This window comes from Chenopodium album, chromosome 9 (assembly GCF_948465745.1).
Source record: "Chenopodium album chromosome 9, dcCheAlbu1.1, whole genome shotgun sequence".
Classification (NCBI taxonomy): Eukaryota; Viridiplantae; Streptophyta; class Magnoliopsida; order Caryophyllales; family Amaranthaceae; genus Chenopodium; species Chenopodium album.
The window spans coordinates 72,671,004-72,698,182 of NC_137842.1; the positions used below are offsets into that span (position 1 = coordinate 72,671,004).

General features: G+C 35.5%; 3 protein-coding genes and 1 pseudogene across 4 annotated transcripts; 2 read left to right on the forward strand and 2 right to left on the reverse strand.

Moving 5' to 3' along the window:
- The first annotated feature begins 209 nt into the window (after positions 1–209).
- On the forward strand, positions 210–12,607 carry LOC145559227 (protein LPA3-like). Of its 2 annotated transcripts, XR_014092685.1 has the most exons (13): positions 210–618; positions 1,386–1,416; positions 1,750–1,842; positions 1,925–1,987; positions 2,243–2,354; positions 2,700–2,785; positions 3,510–3,568; positions 3,663–3,765; positions 3,937–3,997; positions 11,603–11,685; positions 11,774–11,854; positions 11,955–12,150; positions 12,421–12,607. XR_014092685.1 is itself a non-coding variant. In XM_081620666.1 (12 exons), exons 1-12 carry the CDS (start codon positions 314–316, stop codon positions 12,012–12,014), a joined length of 1,137 nt encoding a protein of 378 aa, XP_081476792.1. In that variant the 5' UTR covers positions 210–313; the 3' UTR covers positions 12,015–12,289. The 2 variants fall into 2 exon arrangements, 1 of the variants encoding a protein (XP_081476792.1); XM_081620666.1 differs by lacking the exon at positions 12,421–12,607 and having other exon boundaries at positions 11,955–12,289.
- On the reverse strand, positions 12,607–16,165 carry LOC145558145 (putative N-acetyltransferase HLS1 pseudogene; annotated as a pseudogene).
- Positions 16,166–23,032: 6,867 nt separating this feature from the next.
- On the forward strand, positions 23,033–24,669 carry LOC145559229 (phosphatidyl-N-methylethanolamine N-methyltransferase-like). The gene is made up of 2 exons (XM_081620668.1): positions 23,033–23,320; positions 24,168–24,669. The coding sequence occupies exons 1-2, from the start codon at positions 23,076–23,078 to the stop codon at positions 24,415–24,417; spliced, it is 495 nt and encodes a 164-aa protein (XP_081476794.1). The 5' UTR covers positions 23,033–23,075; the 3' UTR covers positions 24,418–24,669.
- Positions 24,625–27,173, reverse strand: LOC145559228 (photosynthetic NDH subunit of subcomplex B 1, chloroplastic-like). The gene is made up of 6 exons (XM_081620667.1): positions 26,500–27,173; positions 25,915–26,105; positions 25,561–25,818; positions 25,350–25,455; positions 25,140–25,225; positions 24,625–25,011 (listed from the first exon to the last, which is right to left on the reverse strand). The coding sequence occupies exons 1-6, from the start codon at positions 27,085–27,087 to the stop codon at positions 24,837–24,839; spliced, it is 1,404 nt and encodes a 467-aa protein (XP_081476793.1). The 5' UTR covers positions 27,088–27,173; the 3' UTR covers positions 24,625–24,836.
- Between the last annotated feature and the right edge of the window lie 6 nt (positions 27,174–27,179).

The following is a 27,179-nucleotide window of genomic DNA, read 5'->3' on the forward strand; positions in this document are numbered from 1 at the left end:
TAAATTAGTGTGAACCAGGTCCATTTAAGAATTTGTATCTAAGCAGAGCAGAGCAGGACAGAGCAGTGCAGAAAAGGGCTAGACTTCCACACATTGCGGAGCAAGACAGAGCAGATTTCAGCAGTGCAGAAAAGGGGTTCATAAGCCACAACAGGATTTTATGGCATAAAACAAACAAAAGCGGAAAATATAATTTGCGATATGGGATCACTAGATTATCCCTCTTTCTTGACATTTCCCACCTTATCTTCTTCCACTTTCAATCTTTCTTCTCTTTCCTCATTCAAAACACTACACTTTCAAAACTCCATTAATGGCGCTCTCATTCCACCCTCTTCATTCTATCTCCTCAATCCACCCCACTTCTCGACCCTCTCTCTCCCCTTTCCTTGCTAAAACACCCATCAATATCCCTTTCTCCCAATCATCTCTTCTTTATACTTCACCCCTCAGAATTCAGTGCGCCACCAAAAACACAGCATCAACCTCCACTCCCAATCCTAAATCTGGGGTTTCTGTTTACAAACCCAAATCATATGAAGTCCTTGTTACTGATGCCGCTAATGCACTCTCTCTTGCTCTTCAGGATGGCAAGCTTCGAGTTGAAATCGACTTTCCGTAATTTTCTCTTCTTTTTACTCTATCTATCGTGCTACTCGTTATTTTATTCTGGATTTAAATTGTTTATACGCGCTGTAATGTTGCTGTGTTTTGTGATATAATTGGTAAATGTTGATATTATAAATGATCAATGTTTCAAGTATTATGAGCATGCCCTAGTTTTTCAAATTGAATTGGTAATTAGTGTTAATATTAGGTGGGATCAAATTTTTTGGGCGTTTTTAGTTAATTTTTGAGAAATGTTTTTGGGTTCGTGTTTGAATTTATGTCACTACTCCGTAATAAATACCAATAGTATGAAACTATTTGAAATTGGGGAATGCTGTTTCTAGCTACTGCTTTGAATGATCATATGGGTTATGGAGTATTCTTATGCTGAAATTCCAATAGTTGAAAATATACAACACTACAAGAGTACAAGGTATGGAGTATTGAACTGATAGCCTATTCTTGATACATTTTACTTCACTTTTGCCTTATATAGTCATATGTAAGTTATGTAACAATGGTTCTTTTAATTGACACATGGCTACATGTTGCCGAAGATCATGTATCTAATCAATTTCTCCAATGTCAGAGGCAGATTGCTTAAAGACCATTTTATTCATTAGTGTTTCTTCTGTAAAGTCTAGGTGATTTCGCCTGTGTACAGAATACTGTTTTTTTTTTTTTTTTTTTTTTTTTTTTTTTTTTTTTAATTTTTTTTTATTTATAATGATTTTCCATCTTTCTGACATATGAGTTTTTCCTTTTGTTTTCAACAGGCCTCTACCAAGTGATATATCTTCTTACAAGGTTTTTTTTTTTTTTTTGTGTCATCTTAGTTCTCTTGGCCTGATCATATATACCTTCAATTTCCAGTCTAGTTCCGGTAAATGAGTGGCAACCTCTGTTATTCAAACTCCAAATTTCTTGTCATACTTTATGCCTGCCATGAATTGACATAATAAATGCATACAAGTATGATACTTAAAAGTTGATTGTAAGATTATATAGAAAAGCTATCTGTAAAAGACCCCTGTAAGATTTTGAGTAACATTGGTGGCACCTACAACTCATATGCTTACTACTACATGAACTTATTGACTCATATTAAAAACAGACGCGTGATTTTCTCAAATTGTGAAGGGATCATCAGACGATTTCATCGATGCAAATATTCAGCTAGCGTTGACTGTTGCGAGGAAACTTCAAGAGAAAATGCAACTCAGATCATGCATAGTAAGAGGACATATTTTTACACATCTTTTGGCCTAAATGTTTGGAGACATAGAACTGATTTATTCTTTGCTGGGGATATAAGGTATTTCCTGACAAGCCTGAAAAGCGTAGGGCCACTCAGTTTTTCAGGACTGCTATTGACTCGGTAACAATATCTATCCTCAACTCGGTCTTTGTAATCCACTCATTGTTTGTTTCTTGTAATATTAAGTGCAGTGACAATCATGGGTTAACTAATTTCTTTCCTTAAACAATTAACTTCTTATAGTTCTTAGAGGTTCTCTTCTTTGACAATTTAGTTCATTACTGGCTCTTTAACATATTACTGGGATAGAAGCTAAATGATAAAATGCTGGGTGCTGAATTTTATGAGCTGAATTATTGCTCTCCATTATTTCAGATTGATGGCATTACTATAGGCTCCCTGGATGATGTGCCTGGTGGTGCTGTTTCTAATTTCTTTAACTCAATAAGGGATACATTGGATTTTGATTTTGAAGATGAGAATGAAGGTAAAATGTGACACATGTGAGTGCTCAAGTGTGATATGATTTGAGTTCTATTAGCTCATCTGTATTGTGGAGATGATAAGTTTATAATTAGCAGGCTAACTGCCATTTTAATACCTATTCTTCGTGTTGGTGACCAATTAATACTCCATAGCTATTTGTCACATTGAATAGAAGCTATTCCTTTCTTTGTATTTTGTTGTTTTCTTCTTCGTCTTATTCTTATGCTCAAGTGCAGAACTTGAAGCTGGCAGCAAGTTGATGCATCCCTCTTATATGCCTTGTCATCTGCTCTCTGATTCCCTTATAATTGAACAGTTGAGAATTTTTCTCTTTGTCTACATGTAGGCCGTTGGGAATCTGATGATCCACCTTCACTTTACATATTTCTCAATTGTAGCACACGAGATCTCTCTCTGATAGAGAAGTATGTGGTACGATGTCTTTGCTTTGTAATTTTGTCTGTCATGCATCCTAATATTGTGGTGCGTGTATGCGTCTTGATATCTATAACGGTCACCATGACATGTTTGTTTATTTATGCTGCATATGTAATGGGTTCATGCAGTTCTGCTTCTAAATATTTTAGTAAAATGAAGAATTTTGTGTCATATTTGTATCAATAATATATTTAGCACTAACAATGTGGTATGTCACTTGCATTGTAAAATTGATGGACCATCAATTTTGTTCTTTTAAGCTTTGCTAGGATTTACTATGACATTAATTGGGTGGTATTATAGGAAGTTCAGTAAGATTGAGCAAGGGTTAGGCTGTCCTTACAATCTAATCTCTTGCCGAGGTTTACAAGTTTGCCTGTCAAAAAGGCTTCTGATCCTTTTGTGTAATATTATACCATTGAGAAAATCAATATGTCTGTCCATACAAAACTTGTATTTTTGAGTGAGCATGGATAGGGTGGATAGGGTACAAACATATATGAGTGTATAGATGTAAGCTGAGCTACTACTTTTGTGGCATCTTTTCCGTCATCACAGTGAAATGTTAGTAGAGACAAGGATTGACAGTTTTTTGAACTTCTTTCACTGCTGAATAAGGATAAGTCACAGTTTTTTCTTTCCCTCCTTTTATTTGACGTTTCTTTTTGTTTTCTTAAACTTCTGGGCTAACTAATATATCTCTGTCCGTAATATGCAGGAAAAATTTGCTTCTTCAACTCCCACTCTCCTATTTAATCTCGAGCTTGAAACATTACGGTATAAATTTGGTCTTGCCTACATTAGTTACTTATGGATGGACTGTTCAAAAATTATATATCCCTATTAATTTAAAGAGTATATGCTTTTACAGTGCTGATCTGGGTCTTCTAGGCTTCCCACCCAAGGATCTCCATTACCGATTTCTTTCTCAGTTTATTCCAGTCTTCTATATCCGAACAAGAGAATATTCTAAGGTAATTCTCTTGCTGATTTTCTATAGGTTGTGTCCATTTACTTTTTTTTTTTCTATTTTCTTTGGCTAACCATATTTTTCCTTTTCTTTTATATTTGGCTAACCATATAAATCCTTTCCTTTTCGTTTTTGGCTAACCATTTTTTTTATAATTTCCTTGATGCATGAAAAGACAGTGCCCGTGGCGCCTTTTATCGTGAATTATAATGGAGCTCTGTTTCGCCAATACCCTGGTAAGTAAACTAAAGGGGTGGTTACATTGTCGTTTACGTGTTTGAAGTGCAATGAACTGATGCAAGGGGGAGGGGTACTTTAGGCAATATCTTTCTAAGTTAGTGCGATGAACCCGACTTGTTATTGACCCGACCCGAATTTTACTAGACCTATTACTAACCCGACCCAAAAACTCAACCCGATCTGTTACTAACCCGTCTCGAAATCAACACGACTTGTTATTGACCCGACCTTAATTCAACCCAAATTGTTCCTGACCCGATTTCAAATCACCTTAAAATGCAATTTAGATCACGTTATTATTGTTGATCAAAGCATTTTGTTTAGGGATACCAAGTCGGTCCAAGCCAGCAAAAGAAAGGAGCATCATCCTCAAATTTAAGAGTTAAATATAATATATATTTGTTGTATGATCAAAGGAGATAATTATCTTCCTAAATTATAAAATATAGTTCCCTAGTATATTGCTATATATATTATAGCCGTATATATTACCAATTTACCGATTTACAACTTGCACCAATTTCATTAAATCAAGCCTACCACGAAAATTTATAACAACAAATAATGATCATATATGGTTCCAAACATCATTATATAACCCGGAGATATATCCCCTACAATTTCAATACTTTTCGACACTGGGCCCCTGAAATCTCTAAAATTTCTTAAAAAGTGTTGATATTAGCCTTCAATTTTGGAATTTTTTGAATTTTTTTTGCCCGAAAATAAAAATTGTCGAAATGTTTATCATGGTCCCTAATATCCTCTAGGAGTCTAATTGGATGGGTGGAATCATCCAATTTGTCTTTAAACGACCAATTTACCGATTTACAACTTACACCGATTTCATTAATTCAAGCATACCACGAACATTTATGACAACATATAATGATCATATATGGTTCCAAATGGCATTATAAGACTTCGAGATGTATCTTCTAAAATCTCAAACCTTTTTTGACATCGGGCCCCAAATCCTACAAAATTTCTCAAAATGCGTGGATATTAGCCTTCAATTTTTGAAATTTTTTGACTATTTTTCGCCCGCAAATAAAAATTGTTGAAATGTTTACCATGGTCCCTAATACCCTCTGGGAGTCCAATTGGGTGGGTGGAACCATCTAATTTGCCTTTAAACTACCAATTTTGATTAACAACTTGCACCGATTTCATTAATTCAAGCCTACCACGAACATTTATGACAACATATAATGATCATATATGGTTTCAAACGACATTATATGACCCCGAGATTTATTTCCTAAAATCAGTCTTTTCGACACCTGAAACCTCCAAAATTTCTCAAAAATCGTGGATATTAGCCTTTAATTTTGGAATTTTTTTCGCCGTAAATAAAAATTGCTGAAATATTTACCATGGTCCCTAATACCCTCCGAGAGTCCAATTGGGTGGGTGGAACCATCCAATATGCCTTTAAACGACAAATTTACCGGTTTACAACTTGCACTGATTTCATTAACTCAAGCCTACCACGAACATTTATGATAACATATAATGATCATTTATGGTTCCAAACGGCATTATATGACCATGAGATGTATCCCCTAAAATCTCATTTCTTTTCGACACCCCGGAACTTTCGAAATTTCTAAAAAAACATTGATATTAGCCTTCAATTTTGGAAATTTTTGACTTTTTTCGCAATGTTTACCGCGAGATTCCAATTTGGTGCGTGGAACCTAACCAATTACAAACCCGACCTGAAATCAACCCGACTTGTTATTGACCTGACTCAAATTCAACCTGATTTGTTATTAACTCGACCCGAATTTTACCGGACCTATTACTTACCCGACCAAAAAATTCAACCCGATTGTTACTAACTCGACTCGAAATTAACACGACTTGTTATTGACCCGACCTAAATTCCACCCAAATTATTCCTGACCCGATTTCAAATCACCTTAAATGCAATTTAGACCACCTTATTTTTGTTGATCAAAGCATTTTGTTTAAGGAGACCAAGTCGGTCCAGGCAAAAGAAGGGAGAATCATCCTTAAATTTAAAAATTAAATATAGTATATATTTATTGTATGGTCAAAGGAGATAATTATCTTCCTAAATTATAGACTATAGTTCCCTATTATATTGCCATATATATTATAGTCGAATGAAATAATCAGCTTTTATAAAAATGGTAATTAACTATTTATAGTTAGTTGAACCCGAATATGACCTGACTTGAAAATGACCCGATCTTATTGTAACCTACAAATTATTGACTTGAACATAACTCGACTTGAATCCGAGAATGACCCAAGTTGGAAATAACCCGTAAATTATTGACTTGAACCGAACCCGACGTGAACCCGAGACTGACCCGACTTGAAAATGACCCAACCTGATTATAACCCGCAAATTTAATGACTCGAACCGAACCCGACGCAAACCCGAGAATGACCTAACCTTATTTTAACCCGCAAATTATTGACTTGAAACGAACCCGACTCGAACCCGAGAATTACCCTATCCCGTTAAAACCCGAATTAAACCCGACCTATTGTTCACCCGAACAAAATGTAACCCGACCTAAACCCGACCAAAACCACATAAGAAGTATGACCCGACGTGACCCGACTCAAGCATGACCCAACCCAAACCCTACCCGCATAGGTTATGGAAATAATCCGTGTTGACCCGACCCACTCTTACCGATCTAAACCCGATCCGTTTACCCGAATTGACAGCTCTACCCGAAAACTCCAAGAATTTCTCAAAAAGTGTGGATATTAATCTTCAATTTTGAAATGTTTTTTAACTTTTTTTCACCCAAAAATTAAAAATTGCCGAAAAATTTACCATGGACCCTAATACCCTCCAAGAGTCCAATTGGCTGGGTGGAACCATCCAATTTGCCTTTAAACGACCAATTTACCAGTTTACAACTTGCACCGATTTCATTAAATTAAGCCGACCACGAACATTTATGACAACATATAATGATCATATATGGTTCCAAACGCCATTTTATGACCCCGAGATGTATTCCCTATAATTTCGAAGATTTTTAAATACCGGGCCTCCAAGACTTCAAAATTTCTCAAAAAGCATGGATACTAGCCTTCAAACTTTTGAATTTTTTGACTTTTTTCGCATGCAAATAAAAATTGCCGAAATGTTTACCATGATCCCTAAAACCCTCCGGGAGTCCAATTGGGTGGGTGAAACCATCCAATTTGTCTTTAAACGGTAAATTTACCGATTTACTACTTGCACTGATTTCATTAACTCAAGCCTACCACAAACATTTATGACAACATATAATGATCATATATGGTTCCAAACGGCATTATATGACCCCGAGATGTATTCCCTAGAATTTCAAGACTTTTAGACACCGGGACTCGAAGACTTCAAAATTTCTCAAAAAGCATGAATACTAGCCTTCATTTTTTGAATTTTTTTTTACTTTTTTCGCATGCAAATAAAAATTGCCGAAATGTTTACCATGATCCCTAAAACCCTCCGGGAGTCCAATTGGGTGGGTGGAACCATCCAATTTGTCTTTAAACGGCAAATTTACCGATTTACTACTTGCACCGATTTCATTAACTCAAGCCTACCACGAACATATATGACAAAATATAATGACCATATATGGTTTCAAATGGCATTATATGACCCCGAAATGCATGTATTCCCTAGAATTTCAAGACTTTTCGACACCAAGCCCCGAAACCTTCAAATTTTCGCTAAATGCGTGAATATTGTTCTTCAATTTTGGAATTTTTTGACTTTTTTCGCTCGAAAATAAAAATCGCCAAAATGTTAACCATGGTCTGTAATACCCTCCGGGAATCTATATGGGTGGGTGAAACCATCCAGTTTGCCTTTAAACGGCCAATTTATCGGTTTACAACATGCACCGATTTTATAAACTCAATCCTACTTCAAACATTTATGACAATATATAATGATCATTTATGGTTCCAAATGGCAGTATATGACCTCGAGGTATATACCCTAAGATCTCATTTCTTTACGACATCGGACCAAATACCTTCGAAATTTCTGAAAAAGCATGGATATTAGCCTTCAATTTGGGAATTTTTTAACTTTTTTTCGCACGGAAATAAATAATGGCGAAATGTTTACCATGGTCCTTAATACCCCACCGGAGTCCAGTTGGGTGGGTGGAACCATCCAATTTGCCTTTAAACGATCAATTTACTGGTTTACAAATTGCGCCGATTTAATTAACTCAAGTATACCACGAACATTTATGAATACAAATAATGATCATATATAGTTCAAAACAACATTAAATGACCCCGAGATGTATTCCATATAATTTAAAGCCTTTTAGACACCGGACCTCGAACACTTCAAAATTTTTTAAAAAGCATGGATACTAACCTTCAATTTTTGAATTTTTTTGAGTTTATCCGCATGCAAATTAAAATTGTCGAAATGTTTACCATAGTACCAAATACCCTCTAGGAGTCCATTTGGGTGGAACTATCCAATTTGTTTTTAAGCGGCCAATTTACCGATTTACAACTTGCACCAATTTCATTTACTCAATTCTATCACGAACATTTATGACAACATATAATGATCATATATAATTCCAAACGTCATTATATGACCCCGAGATGTATTCTCTAGAATTTCAAAACTTTTCAATACCAAGCCCCGAAACCTTCAAAATTTCGCAAAATGCGTGGATATAAGTATTCAATTTTTTTCGCTTCTAAATTTGGGTTGGAGGAACCATCCAATTTGCCTTTAAACGGCCAATTTACCGGTTTATAACTTGTTCGATTTCATTAACTCAAGCCTACCACGAACACTTATGACAACATATAATGATCATATATGGTTCCAAACGACATTATATGACCCTGAATGTATCCCTTAAAATCTCAAGCCTTTTCAACACCGGGCTCCGAAACCTCTAAAATTTCACAAAAAACGTGGTTATTAGCCTTTAATTTTGGAATTATTTGACTTTTTTTTGCTCGGATATAAAAGTTGGTGAAATGTTTACCATGGTCCCTAATACCCTTCGGTAATCTAATTGTGTGGGTGGAACCATCCAATTTGCCTTTAAACGGCCAATTTACCGGTTTACATATTGCACGGATTTTATTAACTCAAGCCTACCACGAACATTTATGACTACAAATTGTGATCATATATGGTTCCAAACAGCATTATATGACCTCGAGATGTATCCCCTAAAATTTCAACACTTTTCGACACCGGGCCCCGAAATCTCCAAAATTTCTCAAAAAGCGTGGATATATTAGTTTTCAATTTTGGAATTTTTTGACTTTTTTTAAAATGATCCCTAATAACCTTTGGGAGTCCAATTGGGTTGGTGGAACCATCTAACGAACAATTATAACCGGTTTACAACTTGCATGGATTACATTAACTCAAGCCTACTACGAACATTTATGACAACATATAATGATCATATATGGTTCCAAAAAACATTATATGACCCCGAGATGTATCTCCTAAAACATTAATTCTTTTTTACACCGGGCCCCGAAACGTCCAAAATTTCTCAAAAAGCGTGGATAACTTTTTGAATTTTATGAATTTTTTTCGCCTGAAATTAAAATTGCCGAAATGTTTATTATCGTCCATAATGCTCTTTTGGAGTCCAATTGGGTAGGTGGAACCATCCAATTTGCCTTTAAACGATCAATTTACCGATTTACAACTTGCACCGATTTCATTAATTCAAGCCTAACACGAACATTTATGACAACATATAATGATCATATATGAGTTCAAACGGCATTATATGACCCCGAGATGTATCCCATAGAATATAAGACTTTTTCGACACCAGGCCTTAAAACTTCTAAAATTTTTCAAAAGCGTGGATATTAGCCTTTAATTTTGGATTTTTTTTTATTTTTTTCGCTCGGAAATAAAAATTTTCGAAATGTTTACCATGGTCCCTAATACCCTCTGGGAGTCCAATTTGGTGTGTGAAACCATTCAATTTGCTTGTAAACGGCCAATTTACCGGTTTACAACTTGCACCGATTTACAACGGCCAATTTAATTAACTTGCACCGAACCCGACTTGAACCGAAATTGACTCAAACCCGTTTTAACCCGTCAAAGCCCGACCCGTTCCTAACCTGACCCGAAGTTAACCCAACCTGTTACAAACCCGACACAAAATCAACCCGACTTGTTATTGACCTGACTCAAATTCAACCCCCGAATTTTACCATACCTATTACTTCCCCAACCTAAAAATTCATCCCGATCTGTTACTAATTCGACTCGAAATTAACACGACTTGTTATTGACTCGATCTAAATTCAACCCAAATTGTTGACCCGATTTCAAATCACCTTAAATGCAATTTAGACCACCTTATTATTGTTGATCAAAGCATTTTGTCTCGGGAGACTAAGTCGGTCCAGCCGCAAAAGGAGTATCATCCTAAAATTAAGAGTTAAATATAGTATAAATTTGTTGTATGGTCAAAGGTGATAATTAATTAATTATCTTCCTAAATTATAGACTATAGTTCCCTAGTATATTGCCATATATATTATAGTCAAAGGAAATAATTAACTTGATAAAAATGATAATTATCTATTTATAGTTAGTTGAACTCTATGTTACTCGGACTCTTTCATTTACCTCACGTGTCCGTGTCGACATGACTCGTGTCGGACACCAACACCGACACTTGGACACTTCATTTTTAACTAAAAACACAACTTTTTTCAAGAAAATGGGCGAGTCCGACGCTTGGACACTCGTGTCTAATTTGACACCTCATCTGAGTCCAAGTAACATAGGTTGAACTTGAATATGACCTTGGAAATGACCCGACCTGATTGTAACTTGCAAATTGTTGACTTGAACATAACCCGACTTGAATCCGAGAATGACCCGGTTTGGAAATGACCCAACCTTATTATAACCCGCAAATTATTGACTTGAACCGAACCCGACTTGAACCCGAGAATGACCCGATTTGAAAATGACACGACCTGATATTAATCCGCAAATTATTGACTTGAACCGAACCCGACTCAAACTCGAGAATGACCCGACCTGATTCTAACCCGCAAATTATTGACTTGAACCGAACCCGACTTGAATCCGGGAATTACCCTACCCGTTTTGACCCGTGAAAACCTGAATTAAACCCGGCCTATTCTTCACCCGACCCGAATGTAACCCGACATGTTATTAACCCGACATAAACCCGACCCAAACCCGATAAGAAGTATGACCCGACTCAAGCATGCCCCAACCCAAACCCAAACACGACCCGCATAGATTATGGAGTTAATCTGAATTGATCCAACACGAGTTGACCCGACCCAAACCCGACCCGTTTACCCAAATTGATACCTCTATATGTGGCTTGTTTTACAATAATCATCCCTATTTCCTTGATACATCATTTTAGTCCATATTCTAGTGCTTAGTCTATATAAATATACTACAATCAACAGGATAATAATTGCATCTTTGCATGTAACCCTCAATTACACAGCTAACCTGCTTTATATTTTTGTGAATGTGGGTGTTTCCTGTTACTTATTTGGACTATACAGCTTAGTGGGAAGGATTCATATATTCTTTACAGGGCCTTGGCAGGTGATGCTGAAGCAAGCTGATGGTTCTTTTGCTTGTGTCGCAGAAAGTGCTACCCGATTCACACTTGGTGAAGTAAGCAAATCTTGTTGATTAGTCATTTATTTTCAATTATTGTTGATAATCTGTCACATAAATGGGATTCACATTATGATTGATTCAGACCAAGGAAGAACTTTTGAGGGTTTTGGGGCTGCAAGAGGAACAAGGAAGCTCTTTAGAATTTCTTCGTAGAGGATATAAGGTTTTTTATTCCCTTTTGCATGTCCTTCAACTTGTCTTTTAGTGAATGTTGCTGAAAAAGAAGAAATTATCATGACTTCACTTTTTGGTAAATCTTTCAGACTTCCACCTGGTGGGAAGCAGATACAGACTTGGAGGCTTCTACTGACTGGAGAAGTTGACGACTATCAGTATGTTTCAGCTGATATGGATGGCATCTAATGAATTGCACAGGATTTCAATACATCATATTCATAGCTGGTGAAGGATTATCAGTTTTGCTTTGATTTCCCGATTCTCAACTGGAGAATCATACAGGTGTATTAAATTTAGAATTGTTCTGTCCTTCCCTGCACTTTACGTGAGGTTTATAATTTCTGCAAAGTGTAATTAAATTTTAAAATCGCTTGAAACTGTTACATTCTTATTTCTATTGTAGCTTGATTCATATTATCCATTTTATGTGTAATTTCAAGTCTTTAGGGAAACACTTAGTACAATACCAACTTTGACACCCCATAGCTCTAAAATGTACCGCTTTTAATTTTTGGTGGTTTACTTATACTGCGTACGTATATTGTTTTGTAGGGGAAGATCCACAGCAATTTGGCAATGTCAATGGTAATACTTCTTCACCTCGAAGGACATTGACATGAGACCTTTTCTTGTAAGATTACACTTACCAATGCCTTGAAAAACAACAAAGTCCCAAACTCCTTTTGCTATTTTTTGGGTGAGATTGTTTTATACAATGTTTCGCCTTTAACTTTGATGGGATTTTATAACTTTGTTCTACTATCCTTGGAGCTGTGTTAAGGGGGGTATGAAAATAAAATAATAAGTGAACGCGAAAAGGTGAGAAGATCTTTCCAATTTTAGCTTGCTGTGCGAAAATTGCATTATTTACTTCCACACTTTGGAACACCAATACATAGCATATGCACTATTTACATTCACGCCTTGCTCTCATGCAGGCCAGTGGGCATATCATATCTAGCTAACTACTCGTACAAGAACTTTTTTTTGAGGTAGGTGGGGTGGGACGAGGTAGGGTTAGGAAGCATTCAAAAATCTCGCGGATCAACGAAAAGTGTTGATGCGGAGGATGGAGAAGTAACCCAATCTAAAGGCTGAGAATTGTTTCCCCCTTCTTTATTTGGGAGCTTTTTCATACACCACAAGTCCTCACTCCATGAAAACCTCTTCCAATGTGGGATAGCCTCGCTAACTGGGTCCCACTGTGCCACCTCAGCAACAACGGCTGCACACGCCACGTCATCCCTAGCCATGTTGTGTGCAAAGTTGCATAGACTTTTCATCAATTTTAGAGACCCCTTCCCTTCCATGTGTAGACCATACAAGAAATAGAAGCCAAAAGGCCTAAACATGTTTGGTATAGAAGGCACCCTAAGCCAAGGCATATGAGCATCTAAAACCCTACTCCCTAGACAACAAGCCTTTGTTAACTTAGACACACCTTTTAGTTGTAATTGGTAAACTTCCTTAGTGTTCCACACACTCATAATAGCAAAGCAAGGTGGAAGCCTCTTTTGAGGATCCCATTTTTGTAGGTACCTCTTCGGCATCCCAACGAAAGTTCCCAAGTGAAGTTTGCTTGATAATACTGACTCTATATCCTTAGGGAAGAACTCCGAGTTGGAGAAGATTCTTCGATACATAGATGCAGCTACTAGTGGTGGTACTTGGACAATAGCAACACTGGAGGTTACTGGTTTCTGATGTGCATATACTGGTTGCACCAATACGGTTGGGTTGCAAAATTTAGAGTAGTTAAACTTGTAGGTGAACAAGTTGATTGAGGCTTCATTAGCACAATCCGTCATCATATAAACATATTCAGCTCCTTTTTCTTTGCACCATTCCTCCAACTTCTTAATCAACTTTGAAGCAATACCCTTTTTTCTGTTCAAAATTAAAAAAAAGTCAAGATCAATGTTACGTCAAGAGTAACTAGATAATCTGTTGCAACCTTAACCGAACTATAATGACTTATAATAAATGTGTACTTAGTATAAGATATGAAAGTATAAACCGAAACGAATAGTTAATCATTCAAATTTGACTTGAATGGAAAGAATCTATTAGTCACCTCTAAGGAGAGGTTGGAACCGTTAGGCATAGGCTTAGCTGATATATGAAGCAATATAAAGGTCTGGTGAATATGCCAGTCTTAGAAATCTTATGCTTACATGATTTAAAATTAGTAATCCAATCAAACATAAGATTGATTGTTACGGTACAAATTCTTGGTCAAATTGTACAGCCAGCAAATCAAATTAAGATATTGAGGAATAAAAATTGTAAGACATTCTTCGTGGAATGATTACGGATCGGCAGTTACAGAATCTATGACGATTGAAGTTATTATGCATAATATTGGTCAAGTAGTTTTCACACATGATTAAATTATATCAAGATACTGTACTGCTTTAGAAAGTGCTTCCATTTATATTTTTACATTCAAGACCACTTTTATAAGAATATTTATAAACTTGATTACAAAGCCACATAATCAGATACCCAAATAGTTCCTAAGATTATCTGTGCAGTGGTTCCACCCTTTTCTTCAATTAAAAAAGGATTATTATCGCCCTTTTTATTATTACTTAATTTATTATTGATTTTAGGTTTAATATTAAGAGTTTTCTATATAATAAGGCACATTTTTATAAGGTGAGAGAACATGAGAGAGTTCCAACTCACAAAGAAACATCAATTACATAGATTGAAAATGGAATGGGCTGTACCCGAGATGATAAAGTTAGGGTTAATATAAACATTGGTTGACCTTGAGTGGATTCCTAAATAGTAATTTATTTATGTACTATGTTGATTATTATATGTTACAAATAAAAGAAAAAGAAGACGATTAAAAGCTAGCTGAATATATCTTCGATCATTTGTGTCGATTGATGGGACAGGACTCATGGGAGTTCCGATTCCTATTCCTAGCAAAACGAAGCCAAATAAAGAAGATTTGTCTCCAATACTATAGGATCTCTTGTTGACTTTTTATAATCATGGCATCTAATCATTTTAACTTACTCTAAATTATAAACAGATTAAACCTTAGGACCTACTTAAGACATAAACATACAAATAAATACCTGTTTTTATAAAAGTAGATGTACAGTATTCAAAATTTATAGGTAACGAACTCTGGTGCTTTGACTTCTAGAATTTATCCAATTAATATATGTCCAAGTGTTGAGAATAAGAATTTACTTTTGTAGATCTTTAACCTACTCATTGTTCAAATTGAAATGGTAAATTAACAACGACACATCCTTGCATGATAGTGAACCATCAGCCAAGAGCATTATTATCTTCAGTCCATAATTTATCCCAAGATTATGATTAATTAAACTTAAACCTCATATCATATATGGTTGTGAAGGACGTCTAGCTACTTATTTTCACATATACTACTTTTGTAACCAAAAGTTACGAGTAAAAAGCTACATGATAACGGTATGAAATGATATTTTAAGGAACGAAGGTGAATATATAAATACTCGTGTAATAATGCACATCTAAGACATAGGAGTAAGATATAACCTGTGCATGGGAGAGACTCGTAAGCCCAAAATATAAGCTAGCTTGACATAAACAGGAAGATTGTCATCATCAACAACCTTCTTTCCTCTTGTAACGGGTTTTATACCTCCTCTGATCACCCCAACAATGTCTCCTCCATAATCTGCAACCTAATAATATTCATATCATCAGATAAACAAACGAAAACCAGGTAAAACACAAGCATGAAATATAATAGTCACCTAATAACATATAGTATATGCGAGGATCAACCTTAACAAATAAGGACGGTTATTAGTTGTAGGTCGTCATGCCTCAGTTTACACTTTACAATGGGACGTGGGTCTAACTATAGTTGCTTGTTCTAAGCCTTAATAATTATTTTAACATGATTTGATTTGTGAGACTAGCTAGGTCATATCGTGACCATGAGTCATGGCTGGTACTGCACACGTATGTACATGGTTGTGTACTAGTGTGTGATGCCACAAAATATCCGATTCAGACCCGACCCATTGCTATCTCTAGTACTAGTTGTAAGACGACATACAAAGTAATAAGAAGTAATAGAGCGAGAAGAGAAGAGTGTGTAGGTAGAAGGTACCATCATGATGCGAGTAGGAAAATGGCGTATTCTTCCAAAAGGATCACCCAAGAGGTGAGTGATGAGAGAAGGCTGGCCTTGCTGTTGGCCTCCAAACTCACATTGTCTCTCCAAATCCTCCACCTTTTCATTCTCTATTTCTTGATCGAATTCTCTTATTTTCACTTCCATATTCGTATTCATATTATTCTTTGTTGATGACTCCTCAGCTACTATTTTTAGTGGCATCGATCCTTTTTTTTTTGGGGGGGAATGGAGGTTAGTTGATCAACTTCTGTGGTGGTGACATTTGTGCAAACTCAACTCCTTTATATATAAATTTATTTCCAGGGACTCAGACAAGTGGGGTTTATGTGTATGACATGGCCTAGGCATTATTATAATGGCAAGTGTGCTAATGTTATTTTAATGGGTCCTTTTTTTTTTTGGTTTTATTTATTTGATTTTGTGAATTTTACCCATTCATCATCAACTTGCTAAGTAGTTTAACTTGCAGAGAAGGTGTATATATTTTTTTGTTAGGGTCTGTTCTGTTCCTTTTAAATTTAAGAGTTATTATTAGGACTCATTATTAGGTCTAATTAAATTTACACACTTTGTATATGTTACTGTGAAATTATTACTCCATAGCAAATTTTAGAATTAAGTGAATTTTGAGAAGTTTAGTTTGCGCAATTTGAAATATAGTACTCGTACACTTAATATGTACATACGTACTTACGTTAAAAATGAAAAATAAATTTAAGAAGACTAAAAAAACATGATGGGGGATGAATATTTATTTCTCCTTAAATTTGAAAATGATTGATAAGATATGGTATCAATAATTGTGGTGTTGGTCATTACTTTAAATAAATAAGATCTCTCCATATACTTATGATATGTGCAATGTGCACATAACTTTTGCTTTTCTCATGTGGCTTTTGGCTTTTGCGCAGCCAAGTAACTCCCCCGAGACGGCTTATTACTTATTACTTTATTAGCTATTACTCTCCTAATTTTATAATTTGGGACTATTATTAATCATCTATTTTTTTGAAACCAAAATTATAAATCATCTTTATACGAATTGTTATTAATTGGATAAAAGTTTTTTAATTTTTTTTAAAATATTTGTTGCAGTTGGTAAGATTTGGCCCTTGATTTTGAGCGATCTGTGAATTACTGGATTAGAAAGTACTTTTTGTTTTAATTATCTTAGGGGTCGTTTGGTTTACACGAGGTAAACGGAATGGAATGAACAAAGGGAAAGAAAGAGAATGAAATGAAATTACCCAAAATTTTCTATGTTGTTTGTTTTAAAAACAAAGGAAAACACTATCACCAATCTCACCACCACACAACCACCACACCACCACCTAAGTTCTTCACTTCCCATCTTTTCCAGCCACCACCCTACCCCCACCACCACTCGCCGCACATCCCCAACCACTCACCGCCCTTCGCCGCCGCTCCCCTGCTCATCGCCGCTGCCTTCCGCCCCTATAAAACCTTCCCCAACCCCTCAAAAAACCCTAGAATCAACTCCCTCTCTCCCCGTATAACCGTGCGCCAGCTCTACCCCCATCCTCGAGGGTGGCCGGCGGTTTTTACATGGAGGAGGAGATCGAGATTCTAGGGTTTTCGAGGTAAAGGAGAGAATCCTGGGCGGCGAAGAAAGGCTACGAGAGGTAGGTTTTTGGACGGCGAAGAAAGGCGGCGACTCGGCGAGGGTAACTGGGTGGTGGCTGGGCGGTGGGATGGTCGAGTGGTGGCCGGAAAGTTTAAGAAATTAGCTATTTATGTGGTGGGGGAAGGTTTTTAGGGGAGGGGAAGGGGCGGCGGTGGTCGGGGAAGGGGCAGCGGTGGCGGTGTGACTGGTGGCAGTTGGGTGGTGGCTAGTGTGGGTGTGGTGGTAGAGGAGTGGCTAAGGAAAGGGAATGGAAAAGTCTAGGGGGGGTGGGGAATGAAGTTGGAAGGATTTGGGGTAATGGAGGGGGTAAAGGGAATGAATTAAAGTGTCTAACAAACAACAACAAAGGGAATCGGGTCCTTTGATTCCCATTCCCTTTGATGAATACCCCCAACCAAACAGCCCCTTAGTTTTTTAATATTTAAGCTCTTGTGGTGGTTATTCCTCTAATTAACCGAATCATTTTCATGCACTCCAACCTTAACTGCCTTTAAAAAAAATAAAATAAAATAAAATAAAATTACACACCTTAACTGCCTTACATCTATTCGCTTGAAAAAAAAATAATTATTATAATAATATTAGAAGAAAAAATAGTCACCGCCAATTATTAAAGCCTTTAAAGGCATGATTAAGGATCTTCTCTAGTATTTCTTGATGAGAAATTAATAAACAAAAGGAGATTTGATACTAACCATAACAAATTAGCGAATGTCGGCCTAAGCTAGCCAATTCAATTAACCAAATGCCATAGCTTCAATGTGGTACCAAATATATAATGTCTTAGATCACATAGCTTAGGCGAATAGTTAGGTCCATGGAATCAATTCATCTTGTAATTTTTTTTTTTACACATTTCATGTCATCACTTCAATAGATTTATTCCCTCCGACAAATAAAAATCTTAATTCGCCCATAAACTATTTCATATTCACAATCTATCAAAGTGACAATTTTATTTTATAATATTAATTTTTTTTAATATTAAAATTAAGCTAAGCTACCATGCCAAGATTGTTATAATCGTTTGGCGCTAGCTTTCCATACAAAAAAAAAAAAAAGAAAAAAGCATCATGGTGGATTGGTGGTATCTCTTTAATATTATTTACGTATATAGATGTGTCAATTCGGGTCGTATTCGGATTAGGTTCAGTCGGATTGGATTGATTTTTAAAATTGAGTCGTGTTAAATTATTGTGTTCACACGAATCAAATTTTGAATCAGATAATTTTCGATCCACCTTCGGATCGGTTGTGCTTTTGATACTTGTACATGTATGAATAGTGTCTTATTGAAGGAAAATATAAATCATAATCATCTTGTACAAGGGTATTTTAGTAATTTTTAAAATGTATGAAAGTTGTAAGTGGACTAAAACTCGTAAAATTATCTACAAAAAGATGTATTTTAGGAATTTCAGTAATTTTTAAAATATATTTTAGTAATTTTTAAAATGTAGAAGAGTATTTTAGGAAAAGCAGAATTTATCTACTAAAAGGTCCTTTCTTGTTATATAGTATCATATATAGATAGAATCATGGTCGAAACTCGAAACATCCTGCTAAATTATAAAGAGTGCGCGGTTATGCGCATGCAAATGGATGTCCACGTACATAGAGTACTTTGTTTAAAAAAAAAAAAAAAAAAAAAAAAAAATTACATACAAAACTTTTTTTTTTTTGGTTTATTTATTTATTAGTATAATAATCACAAAATGTTAAAACAAAACATCAAAGGCGGCTTGTTGTCTGCGTTATTAATATTAATATTAATAAAGGATTAAAGGAGCGGTTATTAATTGAATTGAATACAAAGTAAAAATGCACTCTTTTATCAAATTATTGGTGCAGATGGATCGAATGATGCCACCAAGTGTTTTATTTATTCGATTAACACCAAAGATTGTCATGTGATGTAATTATCCCACCATAATCACCCCTCACAACGTAACCCATACTTTAAGCCTTAAAATTAGCACCAATTATGAGAAGAATGTACCACAATCACAATTAGTTCTTATACTATCTTTTATTACTAGCTTAGGTTAGGTTCCGTATTACGCACGGTAATATCAATAGGATAAAAGTCAAAACAATAACAAGGAGTACATGTTTTAACCCGCCTAGCTAATTAGGTAGATTATATTGTAGATAGAGGTTTGTTTTAATCAGGGTACGGTATATTTAGTATTGATGATTATGTAGGGATTATAGCAATAATTTCATAATCATATGGGCTATACTCTTGGCCATATAAGGATAGAAATTGGGATAATGCATGCTGCTTAGTGCTTACACCATAAAAGTAAGAAGAGCCACTTATTTGGCTAATGCGAAAATAATGGATTGTACTTTTGTCCTTGCTACTGTCACATTAGGAAATAATTATGCTAATTTGGACTCAAGTGACAAAATTAATCAATGTTAATTAACACCTTATAGATATATTTTTTGATAGAGTATATAAACTACTCCCTAATTATTATGAATTTCAATCATCAACTCAGCTTTTGATCGAATAAGTCTCTAACATTGATATCAAAAACTTAAACTTATAGTTGAAACTTATAACTAATATATATACTCTATTGTTTTTTTTATTAAGATTTTGTTAATTATAATCGAGTGAGATAGATCACATATTCATATTAATTCAGTAATCAATTAGCCTACAAGATTCTACGGTTCTATACTTGTACTCCATCAACTCCTTTTGGGTTTTGGCTACATCTGCCTATCTCTATCTAAGGTTCAATTCCATCAATTAGCCTACAAGTTTTTTTTGGTGTTTAGAGAGCCAATCAGCCAATGGGATAAGTGATGAAAATCGATTTTAGGATCACTTGAAATAATTGAAAGGGAACTCTAGCATGAGCATGATTGAAATGTATATGTAACTATAGAGTCTAAGGTTTTATATTGTAGAGGTGGACATAGCAATCATGATACAGTGGATATTTTTTTGATATATTGTATGCTGTCAAAGTTCACCATCTTTTAAAATTTGGAAGGTGCGTGGAAAACGAACAATAATCTCACTTGTTTTTACATTAACAATACTTTAATACTCGTATCTTTTTGGAGTAGCCAATTAAATATAGGATGAATGAATAGGGCCCTAAACGGGTTTAATTTGATGCTAAGTATATGAGCTAAGCGAGATTGGCTAGCATCCCATCATGTCCCACTACTCGATCTAATTGTGTTTTAGCCGTCCACATCATTGTTCATCATGATTAGTGTGCTCCTAAAACAATACTTCCTACTTCTAGTATATGTTAGATTTTTTTTTCCTTCTCAAATATATATTATTTTAACACTGCACTAAGTAAATCTTAAATGCTGACTGGATAATTCCTATAACAATAACAAAGTAATTTCTATTATGACTGGTCGCACAATGTGACAAATTACATACTAGTATAAAAATTACTCGTAGTTTATTACTAATTGACAAAATTAATACGGAGTAGTAGTATACACTGGCCAGATGTTATGAGCCGTACAAAAATGATTAATCAAGGTTCTTTTGTTGTGGCCCGTACAAGGTTAAGACATAAGACACATCAATCATGCTCATGCATACACATATATCTAGACAAACTTGAGAATTATTTTGCAAAAAAAATAGATGCCACAAAATAAAAAAAAGATGAGAATAACGAACGAAGCATGGCAGATAAAGAAGTGTGAAGTGTAGTCAGTTCAACCACAAATGACTGCGTGACCAAAGTTTTATTAAAGAGAACAATCATAATAACGTTTCATGTTATTTTTTGTCTCACCATTATCAGCTCCTATTTTATCCTTAACCTTGATTGTATTTTTCCACTATGACCTACTTCAGATATTCTCCTTTTTCCTATTAATGGTTTAAATTCGATTCTTCTTTTATACCAGTACAAAGGAGCTTTATATTTGGTAATTTTATGAATTCCATTTTTCCCCAACCCCCTTGAATTGTTCCTCAAACATTCATTGTATTGTAAGTTTATAATAGATAAACGCGTGTCTATAACAATTTATGAATTAAGTACAAGTTTTGTATGTTGAATGTATATGGATGATACTCTATATAAAAGCTAAGAGATTTGCTTTTACTTTATATGTGTTGTTCATATGTTTGGTCCTTAGGACATTAACATCAATCATAATCACATGTAAAAAAAAAAATTTCTTAAATGTCATGGTCATTTATTGTTTGTATGGTGTGGATCTAGAATAGTTTTATTACCCTACACAATATAACTAAAAAGAAATTAGTTCTCAGTAAAAGTTAAATAAAAGTCACGTTTATAATATAGGTTATCGTTATTGATTATATCAAGTAATAATATAGTGAGATCGAATTGGTTACATGGAATAATGATTTAGTGAGATTTTACTTAAAAGATGTCACAAATAAAGTTCATAAGCTCATGTCTGGATTTGCAATCTATTATGATGAAAGGGGAAGGAATTATGAATGAAATTAGGAATCATGAGCTGAGGCATTTGCAATCTGTTTGATATTACTAGAACCATGACTCTTAAAGTCTCAAATACATAATCTTATTAATGCCAAAAGGGATTAATAAAAGGAGCTTTATTAATGTTTTGATGTAAAATTAAATATGAAGTAACTGAATGAAGTTGACACATGTTTGTGGAATTTCTTTTATTAATTAAGATCTTCGACTTTAATAAAGTTGCAAAAGATTATAGCCATTCTAATATCTGCATCAGTGGCAAATCAAAGTGACATTTTAATCACAACTTAATGATTACCAACTCTTTTTCTTGGCAGGCCCAACTGCTAGAATATGCTGCTAGTCTAGGCTGCTGATTATTGTACCACTGAATATAGAATTTCACATGTAGTATTAGTCATTATTGTTCGCTGCTAGTTACATTCCTATTACTCCGTCGGCCTCATTTCAAAGCTCTTACAAAAATCGATAAGACAAGTATATATCCTACACCATTTATAGAAAAGTAAATAGGAAAAGGAATTTTAACATTCGCGCCTAAGAAGACAATCTTATGTAAAATGTTATTAGACCTTGTCATATGTTTTTTAAGATGACGTTACATATGTTTATTTATACTACGTGCATGTCTATAGAATGAAGTATATTACTCCGTAATTCGTAAGCACTTCACTATGAATGAAGTACCAATGTACCATTTTATTGATCTCCTAAAGGCTAAAGCCAATGCTAAGATTGAAAGAAGTGATATACAGTAGTAGTTGTATCACAATTTACAAGTTAAAGGGGCAGAGTGAGTTAAAATTGGGCCCAAATATTGGGCTGAAAGTCCAAAATGTCTAACACTGAAACCTATCTTAGTTAAATACTATCTATGTTGTGAAAATTGCCCAGAAATAGAAATCTGGAAACCAAAAAAATCACAAGGAAGAAGAAGAAGATGGGAGTATGGGCAGGAATAGGGGTGTTGTTGCCATTTCCATTCTACTATTGGTTATGGAAACAACCTCAAACATGGGTTGATCTTTGCGGCAAACAAAATGACCCTTCAAAGATGATGGCTTTTGTCTCTCATTTTCTCAAACTCATTCAGTTTCTCTCTCTTTACTCTGTCTCTTCTCTTTCATGGCCTCCTCCTTTCTATTTTTGGCCTCTCTTCCTTGCTGGCCAGTTCCTCAACTTCAGGTCCATCCTTTTCTCTCTTCTTTTATTTCTGGTTTTTGAATATGTTCTTTTTTTTATTTTTTTTATTGTTTCCTTGCATTTATGATATGAATTAAATTAATTAAAGCTTCCTTTAGTACTTATTCTATGCAAGATGGAATGAGAAGATTGTGTTATTGGAGTTTCTGAGATTAATTAAGTGAGGAAGGAATGAATGAATGAATGAATGAATGAATGAATGAATGAATGAATGAGTGATGTAGAATTGGTTTAATTTGTTGGGCCCATTTACATGATTACTAATTTATTGAAGATATATAGGAATAGGATTAGGACTACTCCTTTGATCAGCTTATAACTATAAGCCTAATACAATATGCAATTCAGACTGTTATTATGGTTGTATATATTTCTATCTTGCTTCTCTGCCATTGACCTATAAACCTTACATTACCCATGTTTGCATCCTCGGACATGACATGGAAACCTTAGAGAAACATACGAATTCGTATATGCTAATTTCTCTGGGAAACTTTTTCACAATAATGGATTTGCTTTCTTGTTCTTGCTTAGATCTAACGTCCATTGCTTTTCCATTTCTAGGCTTCTTCCAACAACATAAAATTGTGCTGTCAATTTGACCGATGTTACCTGTTTATAGGCTTGCTGTGATTCTTCACTTATTTCCCATTTAAGAACATATTCAAAAACCAGTTAACTAACAACATTTACTTAGTTTCAGAGTTGGTATTTATTTCTCCCAAGGACTAAGGAGTTTCTCGTCTTCTTCATCCTTCATTTCTTTCTGTTGTTCTCCTCCTGTCCTTTATATTTCATGTTAACTAATGGAGTGTTCAATTAATTGCAGGGTTTATCAGTTATTGGGTGAATCTGGTACTTATTATGGTGTTCGCTTTGGGAAGACCGTACCTTGGGTTACTGAATTTCCATTCGGTTACATCAAAGATCCACAATACGTTGGTAGCATTATGAGTTTGCTGGCCTGTCTTTCGTGGGTTCCCTTCCAATATATCCTTTTGTGGTGCCTCGGCTATGTGTTCATGATACATGTAGAGTCAGACGAAGATCCAACCACTCGTGCCAAACCACTCAGATGAGTTTCCAACTTATCCTTAGAATATCCTATAAGCCACTGATGCAAAAAAAAAATTAGTGAAATGAAGCTCTCAAGTTCACATCATTTTTCTTGTGCTTAGTTTTGGTACCCGTTCTGTATCATTTTGTTTGCTTCAAATTAATAGTGGTGAGTCCCTTGCAAAACTCAATCTTTGTAACTCTAGTTTGCGACTCTTTGGTTCTGAAAATAAAGATAATGAATGATTGTCTATTCTCATTCAAGTTTTAGAATGTACAGTTGATGTCATTACAAAAGCATACAAGAGTTGCATCTTCTAAGTACTGTGTCTCCCTCACACACATATTTCGTTTTCTTAAAACAATGCCATGAGGGGTTTGGTAGAATAAGTTGAAAGAGAAAGAAATAAAAAGGCGGGGAGAGCATCCTTGATGTGCCATTTTACACCAAAGCTGGAACTGCAGTTGCAATCTTAAAAACTTTAAGTGCATCTTTTACAACTTCAACATCAATATCTGCCAATTTTCCTGTTTTTGATGCTATGATTGTGCACTTCTTTCCTTCTGCGTTGGGAACAAAACGTTTTCCCTTTTCTTCAGAGCAAAACAAAGCGATGCTGCAGCATTTGAGTGAAGATATAATCAATTTCTTTGCAACTTTGTGAGTGTTAATGCAGTTAAAGTAGATTCAATTACAAAGCTCTTTTGCGCCAATTTTTAATATGTAGTACAAATTTGGTCTAACCTGGGTTTTTCTCGGGCATGCGCAAGCTGAATAGCTGCTGTGTTGGTTGCTATAACGCCAACAGAATCATTGATCAATGCTGCTAACTGTTGCATATTTAGTTATTTACAAAGTTAGAGTCAAGTGCTATAAGTTCCAAGCTGAAGTTCCAGAAGTTCTTCATGCTTTGGGATTGGTAGGCAGATCAAGTAAAAATAAAATTGTACTTACTTGGCCAGGCGTCGTTATAAACACAATGATGGTTTCGTCCCCGACAATTTCCTCCACATCTTCTCTTAGTTTTTCATGTGGAATCACAAACACTGGAGTAACTCCCCTGTTTTAACAAAACAGTTTGATGCAGCAGACAATTTTTGGCTTAAAATTTTCTGAGCTAGCAAAATGCTGCCAAAAAAATGTTTCATGTTACAACCAACATTACCTGATTGCCTGGGATATTTCTGCCCAGATCTCAATAGGGAGCAAGCTATCAGTATCTCCTCTGGACTGCATTGATGCCTGTGAGTCGCACTGTATGCCATGAATCACAACATATTTCCCCTTTTTTGCTCCTGCTTCATTATATTTAGATTCCACAACGTCCTTCAGCCTCCTTGAAATTGATACCTTCAAGGGGGTAACTGGCAGCTGAGGTACGTTCTTAGCTGGTCGGCCTAACCATTCAACCATCTGATGGTACCTAGTAGCCATAAAAAACTCCCAACACAAATAAGGAATTGGGTTTGCTTATGATATTAAAATGTTAAAGTTGTGGGTAAGTTGTGTTAATTCTCACATGTTATATCCTCCCTCTGAAAGATTCATACTGTCTGGTGTAAATGTTTCAGATAGTAAGAGTCCAGCTCCTGCTGCATTTGCATTGGGATATATGTAGCTTACTCTGTCTCTGGCTGTTGTCATGAACAAAAATGCTGCATGCCCTAGCCCTGCTAGTTTTGTGGACAGCACCATGTCATAATATCTATTCTGCAAGAAAAATTACAGTAAATCAATTTGTAAATTGTCTACCCTTTTATGCGATGAGTATGTATGTATGTAGCTGTTCCGATTTACCACTTTCCTTATTTGTTAGTTTAGTATCTTCAGTGAGTATGTTGATTGCTTGATCTACATCTACCCATTTAGTTGTGTTGGCACAAGAAACATATCTCATTAAATGGGTGTTATGGAGTTGACTGTGAGTCAAGTAGGCCTAAATTTTGTTGGAGCTTAGACTACCTCTTCTTTCAGAGCTATAAAAGACTGACATTCAAACTCTACTAACGTGAAATATTGGCATATTACTTATGACATTTGGAAGGTATGATGCCTCTTATTAGTTTGAACATGAAGTGCCCCAAAAAAGACAATACTGACCAACCTTAAGAAGTCCAATCATGTCAGTGTACTCTGCAGGATCAGGAAAATGATCATCAGGATCGTAAACAGTTGCCCACCTCACATTTTTATTCATTTCGTAAGTCTGTTTTCCTCTGGCTGATGTAATTATATCAATCTGAACTCCAGGATACCTATCCTTGATCAACTGAATTGCAGGGAAGAAAAGCAGATTCTCATATACACCACCAGAAATCACACAGCAACATCTTCTGACATCCCCTCTCACCTTTGATGCCAATGATGCTACCTCCACAGAATATCCTTGTGGGAACTTAAGGAACCCATATGGGTTGCCGGGATTATCCGGTGGCCTTGGGTCTTCATCTTGTTTTCCATCAGTGTACAATGACCCATATTCTATGTCTGGATCATCCTCTCCATCATCGAATAGATCTAACCATGGGTTTTTCTTCTTTGCTTGTGGCAGAAAAGTTGGTCGTTTCGCACTGAGTGAGTGTTCTAGTGGATTCAGAAAGGAGAGTTTGGCGAGGTGGTTGGAATTACTAGGCAAGGAAGGAGAGTTGAAGAAAATAGGAGTTAGACACTTGGGTAGTAGAGAAGTAGCCATAGCTAAGTCTGTTATTACTTTGTGGAAATGTTTGTGTGTTTTGATTTTTGGCAGTTGGTTTGTAAGATAATTGGATAAGAGAGGGGTTGATT

Coding starts and splice junctions, on each gene's coding strand:
- LOC145559227 (XM_081620666.1), top strand. CDS start 314: ATGGCGCTCTCATTCCACCCTCTTCATTCTATCTCCTCAATCCACCCC. Junction 3,766..3,936: donor GAACAAGAGAATATTCTAAG/GTAATTCTCTTG, acceptor ATGCATGAAAAG/ACAGTGCCCGTGGCGCCTTT. Junction 11,686..11,773: donor CCCGATTCACACTTGGTGAA/GTAAGCAAATCT, acceptor TGATTGATTCAG/ACCAAGGAAGAACTTTTGAG.
- LOC145559229 (XM_081620668.1), top strand. CDS start 23,076: ATGGGAGTATGGGCAGGAATAGGGGTGTTGTTGCCATTTCCATTCTAC. Junction 23,321..24,167: donor GGCCAGTTCCTCAACTTCAG/GTCCATCCTTTT, acceptor AATTAATTGCAG/GGTTTATCAGTTATTGGGTG.
- LOC145559228 (XM_081620667.1), bottom strand. CDS start 27,087: ATGGCTACTTCTCTACTACCCAAGTGTCTAACTCCTATTTTCTTCAAC. Junction 25,819..25,914: donor TCAGAGGGAGGATATAACAT/GTGAGAATTAAC, acceptor TATGGCTACTAG/GTACCATCAGATGGTTGAAT. Junction 25,012..25,139: donor CATGCCCGAGAAAAACCCAG/GTTAGACCAAAT, acceptor CAAATGCTGCAG/CATCGCTTTGTTTTGCTCTG.